Raw genomic sequence first — 19,284 nt, forward strand, 5'->3', positions numbered from 1 at the left:
AGGACCTGCCCCACTGAGCGCCGAGACGAGACGCAGCAGAGCGTTTACGCCGCGTGTGTGGCAAGCACCCGCATGACTGTTTTCACTACACAACATCCACAATTCACCTTCGTTTTCAAAGATACAAGTGAGAATCTCAGATAAGACCGTATCCAACTGATAGTCACTCTCATCGTCCAGTTTGCTTTGTTGTTAAAGAGAGAGGTTTCTATTAAAGCAAGTTAGGGAAAGTCTTCCAGACACCACAAAAGCATTCAAATGACACAGCACATGAGTATGGGGTGAAAGAGTAAGCATTTAATAAATAAAAATTAGCCCGTGGGAAAAGCCCCATGAGAGGAACATCCTCAGGACCCAAAAGCAAAGTAGTGGGCAGGAATTTTTCAGAGCGAACAAAGGCTGTTTCCAGGCTATGTTCATCTGGAAAAGCTATTTCGTAACACGTGGTAGAAGGCTTTGCTAGAGTATAATCAGACATGAATTGAAACAAAATTTTAAAAAAAATAAAAATCAACCTGTATTCTAATAAAAATCACTCTACAAAGCTAAAATATAAGAGAGGTGACCCAGTTAATTCCCTATGCTCTGTCCCTAAACAGACAGCAGTTTTCAGAGTCCAGAAAAGCACAGCCAAGTGACACTTTGGTTAAGGTTATCTGGAGGTGCAGAGGGAGCTCAAACCAAACGTTGCTGTGACAGAGGGGGCTGCTCTGGGGCTCCTCCCTCTTCTTTCTGCCACAATAATTCAAGATAGTCCCCCACACCCCTTCAAAGGCAGGCAGGCAGGAGCTAGAGTTGCCCCAGGCTGCCCCTGTAAATGCCGCCTGCATATGATTGCTACCATTAAGCAGCCAGCTGTGCTGCTGGCAGTGAAGAATGATCTGTATATCCCCCCTCCCCAGTCTGTGTACATCTTCTCCTCCCCCAGAGCCCACCCCCGCTCTCTCGCACACACGCAAACCCACACATGCTCACAGTATCTCACAGACAGACACGCAAACGTCCTGTTCTGCAGGCAGATACAGCAGGTTGGGCGCCCCGGGCTGCAGCCCACAAGCTGTGCTGGGACCCCGAGCCACACATCTGAATGCAGGGAGCAGGAGATCAGCAAGGCACAGGTGAAGCACGTTTTCACCGACCCCGTGCTGCTCACGGCTGCTTCAGACCAATCTATGCCAGATGCCCAGTCAAATCAAACTAGACGACACAAACAGCAAGGATAAACACTCACGAATTCTTAACCGACAAGAAGAAACACAAAGACACGAATCTCAGTGCAAATAAACTGCTCGGATTACAAAATCATAATTACTCACGGGGCAAATCAAGCGTGAGCAATGCAAATTTTAAAAGCCAAATTGCTTGCAATTTTTCAGAAAGCAGACTTGAAATAAAGCTTCCGACACTTACTGAAACCGTTAGGCAGAATTATGAAGCGCGAGCGAGCGGCCGGCGAGCCCCCTCTCCGAGGTCACCGGGCAGGAGGCGAGCGGCTGGGTGCAGAACAATAAGTGCTGCTCTCGTCTTAGCGTCCCTGACAGCTGACATTGCGGCTGCAGGCAGAGGGTGCAGCGACTACAGCGTTAATCATTTCCTGGAACCTCGGAGGGACTGGATTTGCTCAAGGTGGTCTGGGGTCACAGCAGCTATCCTGGTAAATCATTACACGCCATCCTTCAGAGGCCCTGCTATTATTTCCAGCTCACACACATAAGGAAAAATGGCGACCAAAAAGAAGCACTGCAGAAAAGCTAACATAATGCAGAAAATGGAGGTCGAGTGGAGGACTACAAGGCAGCTGCACGTGTCACGTCAGATTTTTTTTAATGCATTAAAAATATATATCATTCCCTGGTGTGAGTGCCTGTCCCAGCACACTTTCAACTGTGCAATTAAGTAGCTGTTACACAATAAAATCAAACAAAAACATGAAAATTAAAATGTTGAGCGCAAGTCATTAATTGCAGCTGATGTCAATTACAGGTTTGCATGCAACCGCTGAGATGATCAGACGTTTGTATTATGTCTCAAGGAAGTGATCTCGAGTCAAACCTTGACAGCACTCTCAAAAACACTCCAGCACAAAGCCCCCTTTGTGTGCGTCAGAGGCCAGAATGCCACCCCCCCCACCACCACCACCACCGCACTCTAAAAACAAAACACAGCTCACTAGAAAGGACAGCTTGGTTTCCATTAGTATAGTGGAGACTCCAGCCAGGTCAATCTCCAAACCAATAAACTAATGAGTCATGTTGATTTCTTGGACAATAATGTGGCTATGGTGAAGGTCTGAAGGACACTGAAATGAGAACCCTGTGGCTTTGCAGACACTGACCAAACAGGAAATGAGGGAGACTCAAAGCTTCCAGTGGCAAGTCGAGTACAAAAACCAAGTACTAAAATACATTCGTTTTACTATGGTGGTCATTACATCAGTACGGAGTCAGTTATGAAAGACCCAAAACATGCCTGTGTCATTAACATTTAAAGGATACCCTGTAACGAAGCAGTGAGACAAATCGTGACGGCTAACACAAAACGGCGCTACGGACTGCATCGCGGACGTACTGCAAAAACCAAGTCATTCACCAGCTCCTGGACATGACCCAAGAACAGGATCTAAGAGGAGTAATATCAAGACAATAAGGACTTACACGAATAAAACCCAACACAAAGCTTTAGTAATGTAAATAGGGTGGGCAGCATTCCAAAACAAACTCCTCGATAGGTCTACAAGCGGCGGCTCCAGAAACGGCTGACGCGATTCGATCACTGGGTCACGTTCTGTCAATAGATACTGCAGGCTCAGTGCGACGGTGGGACAAAACAACCGCTGTGCACAGTTTGGTGCCGCACGTATCAAAGGACGCCAGACAAAGAGCGAAGCCTGGGGCCGGGCACCGACTGGGCTGAGCTGCTGACTAAGGGCATCCAGTAGCCGTAAATGTCTGCATCTCCCCGAAATAGCAGCCATAAATAAACGGGCTGTGAATGCAAAACAGGGGAGGTGATGCTTTTGAAAACAGAAACCGCCGTACGTGCACATCTAAGCCTCTGCCACAGAGTTCCGACGCACAATTACGGCATCGTCTTCTAATGATTTAATGCGATTCTTAAACCATACCTTTGCAGACCAATAAATTCCTGAGCATCAAAGCTGAATCTTCAGGCCAATAACGGAATCCCCTCATGGGCCCCTTTCTTCAAACCATGATCCCACTTAGACATGTTCGGGATATTTGCGTTTGCGGTGTAAGAAATTCATCACTCCGACAGTGCAGTGAGACAACCAAAGAAAATCTCGGCTAGGCAGCCTTCCGCCCTAGACCCCCCCTCCCCCTCTAACACTCAGTTATGCACTCTTGTCCATAATACCACCGCTAAGGGCAAAAACCTAATCCTACTAGTAGCAAAAACTACAGTCTGAAATGTTAAGTGCTGCTTCCTACCAGGCAACAGGGTTTATGCCTTTGGGAGGGCTTAAAAAAAAAACACGAGACACAGAGAGGAACTGTGCAAGACGCACTGGGATATATCTGCAGCTCCCAGGGTCTGGGAAGCAGGCGGATTATACACCTCAGGAGCCGTGAGACGACAAGCAGTGCAGGGCAGGTTGCCCTGCCTGAGTGAGATGTCTTGTCAAACCAACACTCCCCTCATGAAAGACTTCCCCTTAAAAGCTTCTCTTTAAAGCATTGCCAGATGGCGCTATGCTGCACGTTGCATCAGAACGCCGGCCATCTCTCTCATGCAACACTCCCTAACCGGAAAAGGCACTAAACCGAACATCAACCGAGGGTAGTGGTTTAAGAAGAAAAATCTCACTGAAACACAATTCTACAATAAGATTTCTTTCTTTCAGTCTTGCTTTAATCCAAAGCTTGTTATGCCCGTTTTCCAATGTTTGCACAGCTGGTTGTCCTGGGCCACACTTACCAAGGCAGGCCACTGTATATGCTTGGCCTTTGTTCCCTGAGGCTGGGTGCCATCCTTCCGCGTCGCCCAGACTAGTTGATGCTCTAGCAGGAAGATCTGGAAGTCTTCGTACACCTTGATCCACTCGCGCTTCTCCCACTCAAGGTCATCGAACTCCACATACACCTGCAGGGGGAGTAGAGGAAAGCAGTCAGCGATGACGTGCATCATCGTGCGGCCGTGATCAGGCCAGTGGCTTCAAAGCGGCGCTCAAAGCTCAAGCTTGTGTGCCTCCATCTACTGACATCTTCTCCAGGATGAATGCCATTTTTTTTCCTCCCTCCTCAAAACAAGGTATATTTTTTGGGCAGTCCCAAAAAGAAAAAAATATTTATTCAGGCCAAATGTGCGTCAAGATTAGACGGCAGTTACGGAGCTCTGGTTTCACGGATTTCGCAACAGTAACAGACCAGCCACTATAAGGTGCCCCCTCTGGGAATTCAAGCGGCTGCTTAGAAACAGGAAGAGGGTCTGAGTATCCCCCACTTTCAGAGTGGAGAGGAAAAACGACTGGATAGAAAAACTCAAAAAACCCCACAGTGCCATCTTAAAATTTTATGAATAAAAAGCAAAAAAAAAAACCACTTTACTCCATAAACCTGATAGCATGGAACAACAGGTTGTCAAAAATCAGAAAAACCATTAATAATTAAACAAGACTGTAAACATTAAAGATCAAAAGTTCATTTTCATGGGTTATTAAAGGCATACAAGGTGAACCAAGGCAGTACTGAACTACAGAAACCTGATGGAATGATGCACTGCCACCTTCAGCCTGAAGCAGCAGATACCAACTTATATTCTTTGTAAAGATCTCTAAAGTGTTCAGTATGAAACACAACACTACCAGCAACTGGCCAAAAAACATGTACGTGCAATCCATTCTCTAGTTTACTAAACAGCAAAAAAAAAAATAGGATGAATTATGCATTTAAACAATTTAAAATGTATAGTATATGGAATAAAAGCTGAACTACACAATCACTGTTCCTTTAAATAAATCTTGAGCCTACTTTGTCGTTTCATCCCAAGCAATATAAATGTAAATGCCAGCAGGCTGTCACCACCATTGGACTGCCATGAATAGCAACAGGCTGAATTGCAAAAGACACAGCCTTTCACGCACATACACGACAAAACAGACTGGTGTTCCACTCAAATTTTAAAGCCACTAAGGCTTAGGACAACACCGAAGCAGAATGAGGGGTGAAGCACTGTTCACTGTAAAGGTAGCGGCGGCATCTGTAATAATATGCATGCAATTAGCACACAAGCATATAAAAGGGGAGATCCTGAATGAACCACAGGATGCAGGTTTAAGAGCAGCATGATCACTCTGCATCACATCTGTGAAAAATATCACCGGAGGGGGTTATATGTAGGTGCACAGCTATCACACCAGCTGCTATGGTCTGAAACCCATTTCAAGCAGCCTCCTTTTGTGCACACAAGACGAGCGGAAATTATTATTTTTTTTTTTATCTCTTTGGTTCGCTTGGACTGGAAAGTCAAACAGATTCCGCATCTTCCCATCACAACCAATAACTGCAGCATGTACTTAATGGCCATCAGAGAGCATATAGCCCAGTCAGATGCTATACCTTACAGTGGGCCCTGACTTAATATCATTGAAAATGCAAAATGTGAGTGCAAGAGAAATTCTTCTGCTGTTCCAGCTTAAGCTGTACTGTGCAGCAAAACAACATCCGCTCTAACAAGCACCAGGCGGCATGACGACCTTACATGAGGAATAAGTCCCAGAGCCTCCGGCATTTTCCCCTAATATTTTTTTTTTGTTTTGTTTTTGTTCTGTGTGAGATTTCCTGTGAGAACGGAGAGCAGGTGAAGAGCCGGAAAGGCTCCCAGACAGCCAGGCAGGCAGTCTCAGGGAGGGCTGCCAGTGGAACCACAGCAGGCCCAGTATGTCAGCCTGGAGTACATGTGACCTCCCCCACTGAGGGGTCTGGCGGGGGGGGGCTCCTTAAAGTAACGTCATTTCCCCGTTGTTGGCAATTAAACATTGACAATGAGATTATTTTTCAGGCACTGTAAGGGATGCAGGAGTACTGCACTCACAAGGACTCAACACAGTGTAAAAGATTCAGCCTCATTAAAAATTGACGTGCAAGAACAGAGGCCGGGGGGGGGGGGGTGATGTTTGCTCTTGGTATCCAAGCAGTGACCCGTCAGGCCACGGCACTGGTGCCAGCAGAGAGGATTAGTGAGCCTGGCACACAGTGCTGGCACGCCAGGCGCATACGCGGCAGCGTGTGGAAACGTGCTCCCGAGGATGGGCTGGACAAGCTTGGGGGAAACAGCAGGCTGATGTGGGCTAACAGAGTAAGTGCACTTAGCACTCAGAGTGTCACTTTGCTAAAAACCGACATGCTGTAGCAGTAATCCTCAGCCACATACTTTTTCACATTGCAAAAACAGCGTGTGGGTTCAAAACATTTTTTTGCTAAATAGTAAAGTATGCAAGGCACTGCCAGCTGAAGTTGTTATTGCCTTAGACACAGAGACAGATTAACTAGAAGGTGAACATAAGGACACAACCCAGACAAGAGCCAGAAACAAACTCTTACTTCGTCCATATTCTCTTACACTATGATATGTCAATTAGCTAAAGGCAAAAAGGTCCTCGCTTGGACTCATTTCACATTCCAGTCAACACTGACCCAAAAAACACCATTTAAATGCCATTAAATAGCTTTACAGGTAAGTTGTGGTTTTAAAAGCGACTGTCAAATATGCAGATCTTTACCCATAAGGAAAAATTCAATTTTTGCAAATGCAAGGTGCTTCTGGATTAAAATACTGCTCTTCCTACTCATATGTAAAATAAGGTATTTTCACCATTTGACAAGTATTCCATAACACACACACACACACACTGCACTCAAACCCATGCTCTCTAATATCAAGGTTTACCAATGTGGCTACACTGGCAACCACCAGTGAGGAAATTAACACACTCAGGCACCTCTTAGCCATAAAGAGGAGTGAAAAACAGGCAGCCTGACGGGATCAGCTGTGCATGTTGACTGCTAAGAGCCTGGTGAACCTACTCACCCTGCCAGGCAAGTGCACCACCGAGAGCTGCCCATTCTGATCGCTTTCTCTGATAAGAGAGGCGGTAACGCAAGCCTGGCTGAGGGAGGCCTCTCGCGTTTCTGCCTGGCAGGCTCTCACTACATCAGAGAAGACAGAAGAACCGGACCAGCAGAAAACATCTTCAACCTAAGAGATCAAATGTATCCAGCCCCACGGGCTTCGGCTCAGTGTTCTAACCGCAGCCATAAAAGATAAGCCTGCTGTCAGCCTTGTTTCCGCAACAATATGAGAAAGCAGGGAACTGCGCTGATGAAAATTAGTCTTTGGTGGCGCAGCTTCAGGTGACATAATATGAAGACTGCTTTGAAGGATAACCGCGCAATGATTATGACCCCGAAGACGCTGATACGTCGCAGGTTTCAGGCAGGGCTTTTAAATGCTGCCATAGCAGGCTGTCGTGAGCTATAGAGAGAATCCAAAAGGTTATGATGGCTCAGAATTCATGACATGGAGCGAGCGAAAGAGAGGAGGAAAAGGGGAAGGGCGGTGAAAACACAATGCGGCCTCTGGATTAGCCTCCGCCTGAAAACCAGCATAAGCACACCAATGCCAGGATGAGCACTGCCTATTCACTGGAATCTTGAGCAATGCATTTCAGGATTTACTGCATGTCCTGAATATAAAAGAATCATAATACATGGACTGTTTAAGATAAAGGGAAAATAAACCCACATAAACACGCTACGGAGATGCCATATCTATGAAAAGTCCAAGATGTGTGACATAAATTTCATGTAAAATTATCCTTCATTAGAAGTCATTCACTGTACTTCATCACACACAAAACCCGGCTTCAGCTGAAGATGCACAGCTGAAATAATCTTCATAAGCGAGATCATCTTAAACAAAGAACTGAAGTAACTTTCGACAAATCTTTGGCTGCCAATTAGTTTAGATAATCAGATGCTAAATTTATTCAAAGGGAAACTCATGTAATCGCTGGGAGATAAGATTCATGGCAGCGAAACCTTAAGAATGCGCTACAAATGTAAAAGGCATCACACATTTTAAGGCCTGGTTGCATAGCAACCGACAGCACTCTCCTTTTAAGGCAAATCTCCACAACAGATGCCTGCAAAGAACAGCACGGTGATTTCAGACACGCGCTGGCCATGGCGAGGCATGGCAGACAAGCTGTCATTTTTTTCACTAGCCTCCATTGCAGAGTGAAGGCGGGGTGTTATGAGTAACGGTGGATGATGTTTCCAGCTGCTCGTCGCTGCCTTCAGAAACACTCCCAATGGTTCGGGGACGGCAGCTCGTCAATCACACCGAAATAGACCTACGGCGCAAGCAGGAAAGCTGATGTGCAAGCAATGATTAAACTGGGAAACTGGTCGAATGGAGCCAAATGTAAAAGATCAGAGGATTCGTCATTAAATCCTTACATTGACTTATTTTTATATATCAACATGCACTGCATGCTTGCATGCATCAATGTGTACTGTATATTAGCTTCTATATCTAATAATTTTTAAAATACTTTATATATACACACACACACACACACACACACACACACACAAACAAAACTACATAAAAATGCTTTATAAACATCACAAAATGACACCAGTCCCACCTCCTCTTAAAGGCTTATCATGCCATAAAGATGTGCCCATCTCTAAAGGCAGCAGGGGGTCACAACAATACCGCCAAATCACCGCAAGCGCACACTACGCTTCTTCTCTACCAGTAATCTCCCCGTCAAATCACAAACTATAAGATGCCAATTTTGCTTAAAAAAATAATCAGATTACAGTACGTGGAAGGTTCAGTGGCAGCACTGTGTGTAAGATGTAGAATGAAATATATTCTCTAGGCATCGTCTTAAAGGAATTGCCACATCTGCCATTGTGAGACATCCAAAGCAAAGACGTCTGAGTCGGTAAATCATTTCAGCTCGTACAGGGAGCTGCCATCCAACCCTCTGCTAAAAATACAGCAGTGCTAAGACCTACCATACCCTCACCTCCCGCCACGGACAGTCCAGCGCACATCTGTCATCGTGTTCCCTTTTACCGGAACACTTAGGGACAGATTGTCCGCCACTTCGGAGATGTGAACACATGTTCATTCCCTCTCTCAGACCTGCTCTCTTCATTAGCGTTGGCTCACTCGATTACCAAAATAAACTATGCAGTAACTACAACAATTCTTTGTAGTACTTCCTGCAAACATTTAGCCAAAGCATTCACAACTGGACTGTGACATTAAAATGCTCAACTAAAATGTTGTGCAAAAAATATAGAGCAATCATTTAAACCAAAATATTTTTTTTTTAAATCAGCCCAATTGTATATAAAAGCAGACGTAATCAATAAAGAAAATGCGGAACTATTCCAGACAAAAAAATAAGTAAATTATGGACACTATCCATGGACACTGTATAAAATGTATTATCATTATGAAAAATGTTTAAGTAGATAGTGTCGCTGGAGTTTGTCTTGGGTTAAGTTACATGAAATCATCAATTCCAGTTATCTGGCTGATTCATGGTGAAATAAGGGAAATGCACTCTTAATGTTCTCTGAACTGATAATGCCTTTTACATTTGATTAAGTACCATACTGCACGAAATTGCTACAATAGTACATAAAAATTCAAACAACTGGATTTAAAGATATTGATAACAGTGATAGCAGAGATAGACATTTATAATGATAAAAAAAAAAAACATTAAACCTTGCTAAGGCTATAAAAAAAAAAGAATAAAAGAACTGAAACAGCAGGCTGCCTGCCATCCTGAGACAGCATCTGTTTTTGTACTCAATCCATTCTTCCACCACAGGATCAACACAGCATCTTTGTTTTTCGGGCTTTTAAAGAAGCCCTGCCCATAAGCACTATCTGATCAGGCCATAGCACCCACCTTAGTTACAAATAGAGCTGTGAGAGGCAGCACAGAAGCAATCCAAGGATTATTTTTTCTAAAAGGACAGATGCGGGTACAGACAGAATAATGCTTAAGAACAACGCATTTGCAAAACAAAGAGTGAAAAAAAATGGCAGAATGATGAAACTGACCACTACAGCAACAGTCTACAGTCTCAGTATATCTGCCTTTACCGAGATTCAGTCTTTTCTAAAACTATTTTCCACATCTTAATGACATACTGGATCATGAAGAATGAGACAGGATGCTAGTTCTCATGATGATGTCAGCCGAGAAGTCGATAGCTATCAACAGCTGTCAGCAGATTGATAGAATGTCTTATAAAGTAGGGAGGTAGACATCCAGACTGGCAAAAAGATCAGCAATTTGGGATCTGAATTCTCTGCCGAGTTACAATTCATACGCTGGATTGCTAGGGAAAGTAGCAGTCCTAGTACAAGTGAAAGACGACCTCTTCAGTGGTCATGTTTACGTCTGGAAGATTCAGAAATTAAGAACACCACCTCTCTTATCTGGAGAAACAGCCTAAGAGACCAACACAACACATATTATTCAGAAGCAAATAAATCACTGATTTAAGGCTTTAAGGTTACAGGAAGGCAAGCACAGTGGTGACTCACAGAAAATGGTACATAGCTTTGAAATCAAGAACGATAAGAGGCAAACTACCCATAAACTCGAAAGGTCATGCACAGTTCAAACTTAGTGAAGGAGGACATTTAAACCATACCTCAAGGCCATACCTCTGACATTAGGGTACAGCGTACAGGCTGAAACCAGAAACCAGGTGTAAGAGCTCAGACTGAGCAAACTCTGCTTCCCACAAGGCATTTCCTATGAGTCTCTTACACAAGCTCCCGCTCTAATGCGACTCACATGTCCAGTGGTGAGAGGGTTGACCTCATGAGCAAGATTCATGAGATCCCCTGAAAGCAACGGCAGGGAATTTCCCAGCTGAACGGCCCCAAATAAAGCTATCAACATGGAGAAGGGCGGGATGACCTCTGAACCGATTCAAGCAGATGCCCCCACATATCACCCAGCACCCCAGACACACATTTCCCAGACTGACATCCTAGCATGAATAAAAACAAAATAAAACAACTTAAATAATGTATTCTCCTTGCTGTAAGCCTACTCCTTGTCTGCAAATTTAATCTGATTTATCAGGCCTGACAGAACTGCTAACATCCGGGGAGTCTTGCTAGAAGAGTTTCTTTATCTGCAGAAAACTCAGTAAACAGAAGCTATGGCAGTAACGTGAAAGGAATGGCTTTCAAGACACAACAGGCAGCAGGTCCAAGGGACACCTTCAAAGGCCTCACAGAACAAACACGGCAGTGCCGCGATGATTAGGGCCACCAGTATGGTCTTTACACTGGCCGGCAGCGACATTTCCAGTCTGTAAGCGGGGGCAGCATGCAAACAGCAATGGCCAGCTATAGCTCCGAGCAGCAACACTGTCACGACCATCAGCTGACTGAAACCTCTGCTTACAAACAGTATCCTTCATTAATAAAGAATTTTACTAGGACTAAAGGTTATACTATTACTAGTACCGTCACTGAGGGTTCATAAAATTGGTTAATCATTACCTTGGCTATTTCTGATGTTTCGTTAAAGTAATCTGCAAAGACAAGTCACAATCTTGAATATTGAAACGACCTCAACTACCCTACCAGCCCATAGTAAAGCAGACTTTTCCTAAACCCAAGAAGATAGGGTTACGCAAGCAGGAGGGGAAGACCGACGGCAGCAGTCTGTAACAGGCACACATCCAACTACTTGGACTGCTTCACAGATTCATCTCTCTACACTTGGGTGTTTCTGATCTTCTTTAATAATTCCACTTTAAGTCCAAGACTATATCGCATCCTTCCAACACGCACTGGTAAATCGGGCTCACTTGACTAAGACAGATAAATAGAATAAGAAAATTAAGAATGCCCATATTAATGCCAACAAACAGTATAATCTTGTTGGCATTATAGGAAAAAACTGTAATTTATTCTGTGACCCTTCAGTGCTAATGGATTTCTTGGCTTTATAGCTTTATGGATTCCGCTCCACACATTACAGCTTCTAATTGCTTGCTATCTGGAATACGGATTGATTGCACAAGGACTGGAGATTGCTCTGTGCAGAACCGCACAAATAAATACATGGCATGACGGAGAGGTCTGCCAGAATGATTAAAAATCTGGCAGCAGATGGAAAATTAATGTCACCAGTGGTGAACGTGTTAAGAAAAACATTTCGCCTGAAACAGGATTCAAAGAAAACAGACGAGAGATCCTAAAACTCAAGAGGCCAAAACATCGACAGCTCACTCCAATTGACTCCAACCAAAGAGACTAAAGATAAAATTTACCAAGAGGCTAGATACTGCCTAATACCAAGAAAGCAGACTCTTCCAACCCTGCATTAAATACATGATAAACTTTAAAACAATACAGCAAGACTATGCAGCATCTCTCTGATAAAGCAAGACTGGCATCCAGCATTAAACCATCTAAAAATACCCCTGCTTTGGAACACCTCACTGATGTCAAAGCTTCATCTTATTAAAAACAGTCCTCTGAAAAGAATGGCCTACTGTCCAGTTTTAAAATGAACACAAACATGAGAGATTACTTTTACCCCATTCCCCATACCCATCCTAACCGGTGTGCATGCATGGGGAACACCAAAGAGCAGTGTCGGCAAGGAAAACCTCGCACATCCAATTAAATACTTTTTGTTCTACCTCTGAAGCCGTGTCATTCCCAAAAGACAGAGCTCCTTGCCAGGCGCGGAGGCACCAATTAACTCGCACACATATCGACGACGTGACTCCAGCCGGGCAGTGGATTCACAATAAAAGAAAAGGGTGAGAATAAAATAATTGAGCTTCTCTCACTATGACTTGCAGCAATGTCTGCACAAACCCAATCAATCCTGAGATGATGACATTTTTTCCACCTCTTTATACCTTTTTGTTAAGCACACTCGCTCACCCCCCCCCCCCCCTCACCCCCATTCTCCCGCTTTGTGCCCTAGAGGAACTGGCACTGAATCGTCTGCACAGTGACCACCATTTCCATCCTCAGTGAGCCGTTACTATGTTGGAAATGTGGTAACCAGGCTCTAATGCAGGTTTCTGGTATACATGTGCAGAATACAAATTACCAACACACGACCCCAGAGGAAATGTAGAACGGTTTCTCCGTTTCTGGGAAGCGGGCTTAGCCTCTCAATTAAGGCACAGAGAGACCCCATCGCCCAGTGTGAATTCAAATAAATCTGACCTAAATCGATATAAACATACAGATCACAATGGTGCTTTATAAATTATATATGTATACACGTGCACACACACACACACACACACACACACACGCACACACACAATAAATATCTACATATATATTAAAAAGAACATGCTATACGCATTTTGTGTGCACATAGATATGCATGAACATAAAACACTGCCGAAACTATACCCTTGTCTCTCCTCGTCTCACATCTATTTGGTTTTCTAATATCTAATATGAGATATAACAGTTACTTGGTGCGTTCAGCTCAGCAGTGCATTTATAAAACAAAACAGAAAAAAAAACTAAAACAGAAGAGGAGCACAAATTTAAAAACAAAACACAAAACAAAACACAAAACAAAACCAGGAGCAACAGCACAATTGCGAGGGCGCAAACGAAAGTTACTGGAACAGAGAAGTCCAGTTACTGGCGACTTCAGGGCACTAGTATTCTTGACATAACATCCCTGCTGAAACCTGAGCACACTGTACAATCAAGAATGTTAAAAACAAACACTGGTCTCTATTGCCATCTGTACAGTAAATCTGAACACATTCCACAAGTCCTGCACTGACATAGCGCACATAACATTTACACCGGAGACCACACACAATTCATAAATTAGAATTCTGCCTCAAAAGTGTTTCACACAATGCCTTAATATGTCACCTTGGCAGGATGCATATTTTTACCATTGCAGATGAAGGTGTTTGATGAGAGTCAGACTGAGTGCAATTTACCAAGTAAACAAAAACAGAACCAATGTGAAAGCACCCACTCAAAAAACACAGCAGGCAGACATACATATCAAATCACTTTGCAATTAGGCAAGGTCTTTTTTTAATCGAAGACTTCTTATTACCCATTAATTGGATGCTCTTATAAAGTATTATCTAAATCTAATAAGTTGAAGACTACTACAATGTAATTTGGTATAAGCACCATTTAACGTACAGATGAAAAATAGACTAGACCTGAAAATGAAATGTAACCCAGTTCATGCTACAGACTAAATGGTGGTATCAACATACCTCGGGCCTGAATTGAAAACAGTCCACTGGTGGTATATTAAGCAAGTGTTTTTGATTTACTGTTAATTGGGCTGTTTCAGATAAGAGTGCAAAGGATTCACCATCTCAGAAAATCAATCCAATTGTTCTTTTAAGAGAGATAGTGGCACCACCTAGCAATAATTAACTTGTACCATTAACATGACAATTTGATCTTTGTTTGACAAAAGTAGCTAGGCTCAAAGGAACTTCCCGGAATTAGATTTTTAAAACCCCAACGTGGCGTGAAAAGTTGTATCAGCCTGCTTTTGTAGCTTACTGGTACAAGACTGTGAGGTAATACACAACACACAGCCGGACTCACAGAAAACTTCTCTGCAAAAAATGGTCTTGAAATCATACAGATTATTTGCATTCTGGTCAAAGAGTTAAGAATCCTTTAAATATTGTATTTAGATTTAATGAAATGTGAATGGGAAAGACGGCAGGTTGACAAAATTTTCAAGGTCAGCCTCATTGGCCAGGCTATGGACTAAACAGCCAACAGCAGCTCACTGTCCTGCTGCATCCTCTGTTATCCTAGCCAATAGGGATGGATAGAGCGGGGGGATTTGGGGGCAAACTCCAAAAAACGACACAGCATGCTTGTAATCACATCTCAGCCAACTTTGTATACACATTTGATCTATCGTCATGGGTTATCTGATGTGATTGCATCATCTTTTATTTAAACTGCAGAACAGGAACCTGCTACAGAAATGCTAAAATATAGGTTAAAATAGATTTTTTTTTTTCCCGTTTGCCCTGTTTGTCTTGACATCCTACATCCTAAAAATAGCACACAGAGCAACCAGACAATCAGTTGTGGAAATCTAGGGCAATCAGGACAAGGGGAAAATCCTTTCTGCTCTGCCCCAGGTCTCGTTTTGTTTTTGCCATGGACAACTAGCCCTCTTTTCATCACAATGCAGAAATATCTTAGGTTATGAGCTTCGCAAACTGCTGCTTTCAGTAACCAAATCAAAAGAAAAAAAGTTTCTAACCACTTCTGAGGAGGAAGAAGGCAATTACTCTGTTTAATGTACATTCTTATCAACACTCCTACAGTCTCACCCCACAAAAACGACTGTGTTTGAAGGCAGTAACATTTATAAATCATACAGAAATGTCAGCAGACTTTTGGGGAAATTATAACTAACATTCCCAGCCCTAAAAATTATATTTCACATTTTCAGAAACGGTCCATTTGAATGCATGATGCTTTTAGTCGTCCGTAACCAGGCTGGGGAGAATGAATGTGACCTCTGGAGGCTCCAGAAATTACAGAATCCTTAATAATTTCTCTCAAGTTAAGACATCTCAGGCAAAACACACAAATTATTTACTGGCACGTCGTCAAAGCCTTCAGCAGACCGGCAAGGCCCAGATGTAACACACTGCATAATTCATGTCCTGTGCTCACATGGAACCGCTGTCGAGAGGGGCCTTCTAGGAAGAGTGAGGGTCATTCCCACGGAAGACGTAGAACACGGGCCTTCACACAATCCTCAGCAGCAAGTGAAGCAAATCAGGGGTACTGCTGAAAATAGCAATTTAAGAAGGGAAGGATGCCTTCCCTCATATCTAGCCTCACCTCCCTTTGCCCTACATGGCTCTTCATACCATAATTTACTCACCAAAAAGTTTAATAGCTTGGTGCCATGGGTTGCATTTGGTTTGCACTAAATAACCTCATGAAGTTTAAAGAAAACTGCCTACCTCTCAAGCCATAAAAGGACCTTGACATGCACATAAACACTCCACCCCCCCCCCCCCCCTTCCCTTTCCAGTCTGCATCTGAAGGTGACGACCCTCCACACGGACATGCCACCAGCAGACTTCGGAGGCCTGTAACCTTTCGCCTCTATGTGTGACATTCATCAGGCTGCTCGGCTCCACCCGCAAGCGGGGTGGCGAAATCCGTAGGGCTGGCACACGGCCTGGGAGCAAAGAGCAGCGAGCCCACCCAGGCCCTCCAACGAGCAAAGCAGATCTGTGGGAAAGCACAGGCATCCCACCATGAGTCGCAAGTGCTTGTGTCTGTGCAGTTTTATTCTAGGTACTGTGTGAAGTGCCGCATAGATAGGACTTTTCCGGAAAGGGATCCAATAGCCACTTCCATGGAATCAACACCCATGATGGATCACTGCTGTCCGGCATGTACACAGAGCATGTTAGCACAGTATGGGGAGGAAAAGCCCAGAAATGCTCCATATATCTTGGAAGCGAACCTTTCACTTGGGTTCCCCCCATGCTGGAGGTAGCTTTATATTGCTTGAGGTCCGTTCCTTAACAGTATCCACTGCCAGATAACTCAAGCGAAGCCCTAGTTGCTCTACCATGTGACCTTGACCTCGGCAGCACACGGCCAGTAAGTTTACAGCAGGACTTGCGCCGCCAACACGGCCGAGGGACGCTGGGGGATAGAGAGCAATGAGAAAGGAGCCGGGAAGCAGGTGGAGGTAAGGTGGGATAAGTGAAGGCTAAGCAATGGAGGAAAACTGAGCAATAACTGAATAGTCTTAAAGGAACCACTAGATAAATTTTCAATCGGCGTCGTGAAAACGAGTACACTTCATTTTAGTGAGACAGCAGCATTATGTGAAAGGAAAGGGTTAATTTTTTTCTCATATCAGAACAAAGCCTGCTTCTGTTTCAGTTCCTTGCACATAAAAACACATGCTCCAGTGATCTCCCATGTATTAGTGGTAGTGTTCCTTTAAGTCCAAAGCACATTTTCCAGGCGTCTTCCAGTGTTTGGCTTTCAAGCAGAGCCGAAGATAGATGATTCCCTGACAGGCACTGCTCATTATGGAACAGGCTGGTACAAGCAGAGGGAGTGGCTGCAACTACCACACCCTGCCCCCTGGACGGCCGAGCCCAGCACAAATAACACCAAGGCCCTGCTGGAACTCAAAGCAACACTCCCCCCCCCCCACCTCCCTGCAACAGCCTGGGGGGGAAAAACACATAGCGCTGTCTTTTATGAAACAGGAATTTATAGCAAGTATGGCCAGTTCAGAGAGCTGTTGTTCAGGTAGTGGGAGCCACGCTTGGAGAAGAACGCCGAAGTCTGTCCTTTCAAAGAAAACATTAACGGCGTCATATCACAGAACTAAGCACATTCTGTTCATAACCTGTGGTGGCTTATGGCATGAAAACCAACCAAAATAACACAGGTTACGAAAAACCATGTACAACTCGCAAATGGACTCTACTGGGAAAAAAAAGGTTTAATTAAAAATTCAATACCATGACGAGCAGAGTCCAAATCCTTAACTGCCTGTAACAGCAAGATCTGTAAATGGCAAACAGGAGGGGGACCGGGGTAGACACAGGCATCTCTGCTGCCTTGAGACGAGACTGTGTGCCAGCTAAGGCAAGGCAGCGGATGAAGCAGGGAGCACGACAGGGCCAAGAGAGCTCGGTCACACAGCACGGGCAACCCTCTTCCCATTGGCCACATGAGGGGAGGGAGGCACAGCTGCATACAGCCCCCCCCCCCCCCAGCACAGCCCAGCCCAGCCCTCTTGACTCACATTCTCACAAAGTCCCTCCCCCAGCCATTTGCAGGCTTCAGCTGGGGCCTGCAGTTCACACGAGGAAATGACAGACTGACAGGTATTTTTGTCCCTACAGGCAGAGTTCCTTTTAGCCACCAAATACATCAGCCAGCATAATTAGGGCAAAATTACTCCACAGAAATGTTCTAACTCCCAGAATGTAATGCGGGGAAGTCCGCTGGCCCGCATGGTATCTTCAAACGTGTACGACTCAAGGCGTTCTTAACATTTGTTCTGCATTTAAAAGAGCTCAAACAAACCAGAGTAACTGCAAAAGCATTTGTTTCAAATATAAAGTAGACAAAAATGTCTCATTTGGTCGGAGGGGTGGATCGACTTTTTCCACATTAAATCACGTAACTGTCAGAATGAATCAGCACATGTGAATTTCACATCTGCATTATGAAACAGAGACAGTTTTCACCAAAATTTGTAACCACTACAAAAGTACCACAACGCATGTGTCCCAGCAGAGCATTTACAGCAGGTAACAGTTTAACCATTAGAGATGAGTCTGGTGGAGAAAGACGACAACTTTTGGTGGAAAGGTCAACGTTCAGGGGACACACTGGAACATGATTTAAAGCTTTTTACCACTCACTGCATTCCAGGAACCAGAGAGAGGTAGGTACACCAAAGGAAGGTTCTCTCACCTGGGCCCCGTGAATCAGTGCTTGTTACACAAGCTCTGCTGGCTTGGCTGAAGGAGGCTCCTGCTGTAGACTTCTCCTATCCCTGAGCTTTCCAAACATTTCTTCAAGCCTTGCATAACTTTGGCAAAAAAGTAGTGGGGGAGTCTGAGCAATTTATAATCCCTACTCAAGCACACATTATGAACACAAAGAATTAACATAGAAAAATTAAGTATAGAGATTAGAAATGCAAGCATATGTATGACTGTTGGGCCCCTAAAGATCTATTCACATCTGGCAGCGGGCTTGTGAACTACCAAGCAAGGAAACGGAAATGGGTCAACCTTTCGCTATGGCTTAAAAAAAAATTATAAATCACGTTATGTCAAGTCCTACCTACAGCATACCCATTAGCAAAACCCAGCAGCATACCGTCTTCTACCTCTGTCAGATCTGCGGGATTTCTCCATGAGATGGTCAAGTTCCTTTTCAGCCCTATTCCACAGTAAGTGATCAATAACGGGGAAAAAAGCGACAGTCCTGCATACCTGACTCCAGGGAAGTGTGAGCACAAAGAGTGGTGAAGGATACGCCATGAGGAGGAGCTGGGTCTGCACACCCTATAGGGCTTCCTGCGTGTATTTAAACTGGGTGTGGAGTGGCTATGGCCAGCTCGCCATGACAATGCTCCGATCGGTGCACTCAGGCTGGGATGCTGGGAGTGTGTTCCCTGCCACTGCCGTCACTTCATCACCGTCACCC

General features: G+C 44.4%; 1 protein-coding gene across 4 annotated transcripts in view; it reads right to left on the bottom strand.

Annotated features, from left to right (window-relative positions):
- Positions 1 to 19,284, bottom strand: part of jmjd1cb (jumonji domain containing 1Cb) — a 72,432-nt gene that overhangs the window by 37,586 nt on the left and 15,562 nt on the right. For all 4 annotated transcript variants that reach the window (XM_072703693.1, XM_072703692.1, XM_023831003.2 and 1 more), the window contains exon 2: positions 3,937 to 4,101. In XM_072703693.1, the coding sequence (XP_072559794.1) occupies positions 3,937 to 4,101 (165 nt within the window). The remainder of the gene's footprint in view (positions 1 to 3,936; positions 4,102 to 19,284) is intronic.

This window comes from Paramormyrops kingsleyae, chromosome 20 (genome assembly GCF_048594095.1).
Source record: "Paramormyrops kingsleyae isolate MSU_618 chromosome 20, PKINGS_0.4, whole genome shotgun sequence".
NCBI classification, from domain to species: domain Eukaryota; kingdom Metazoa; phylum Chordata; class Actinopteri; order Osteoglossiformes; family Mormyridae; genus Paramormyrops; species Paramormyrops kingsleyae.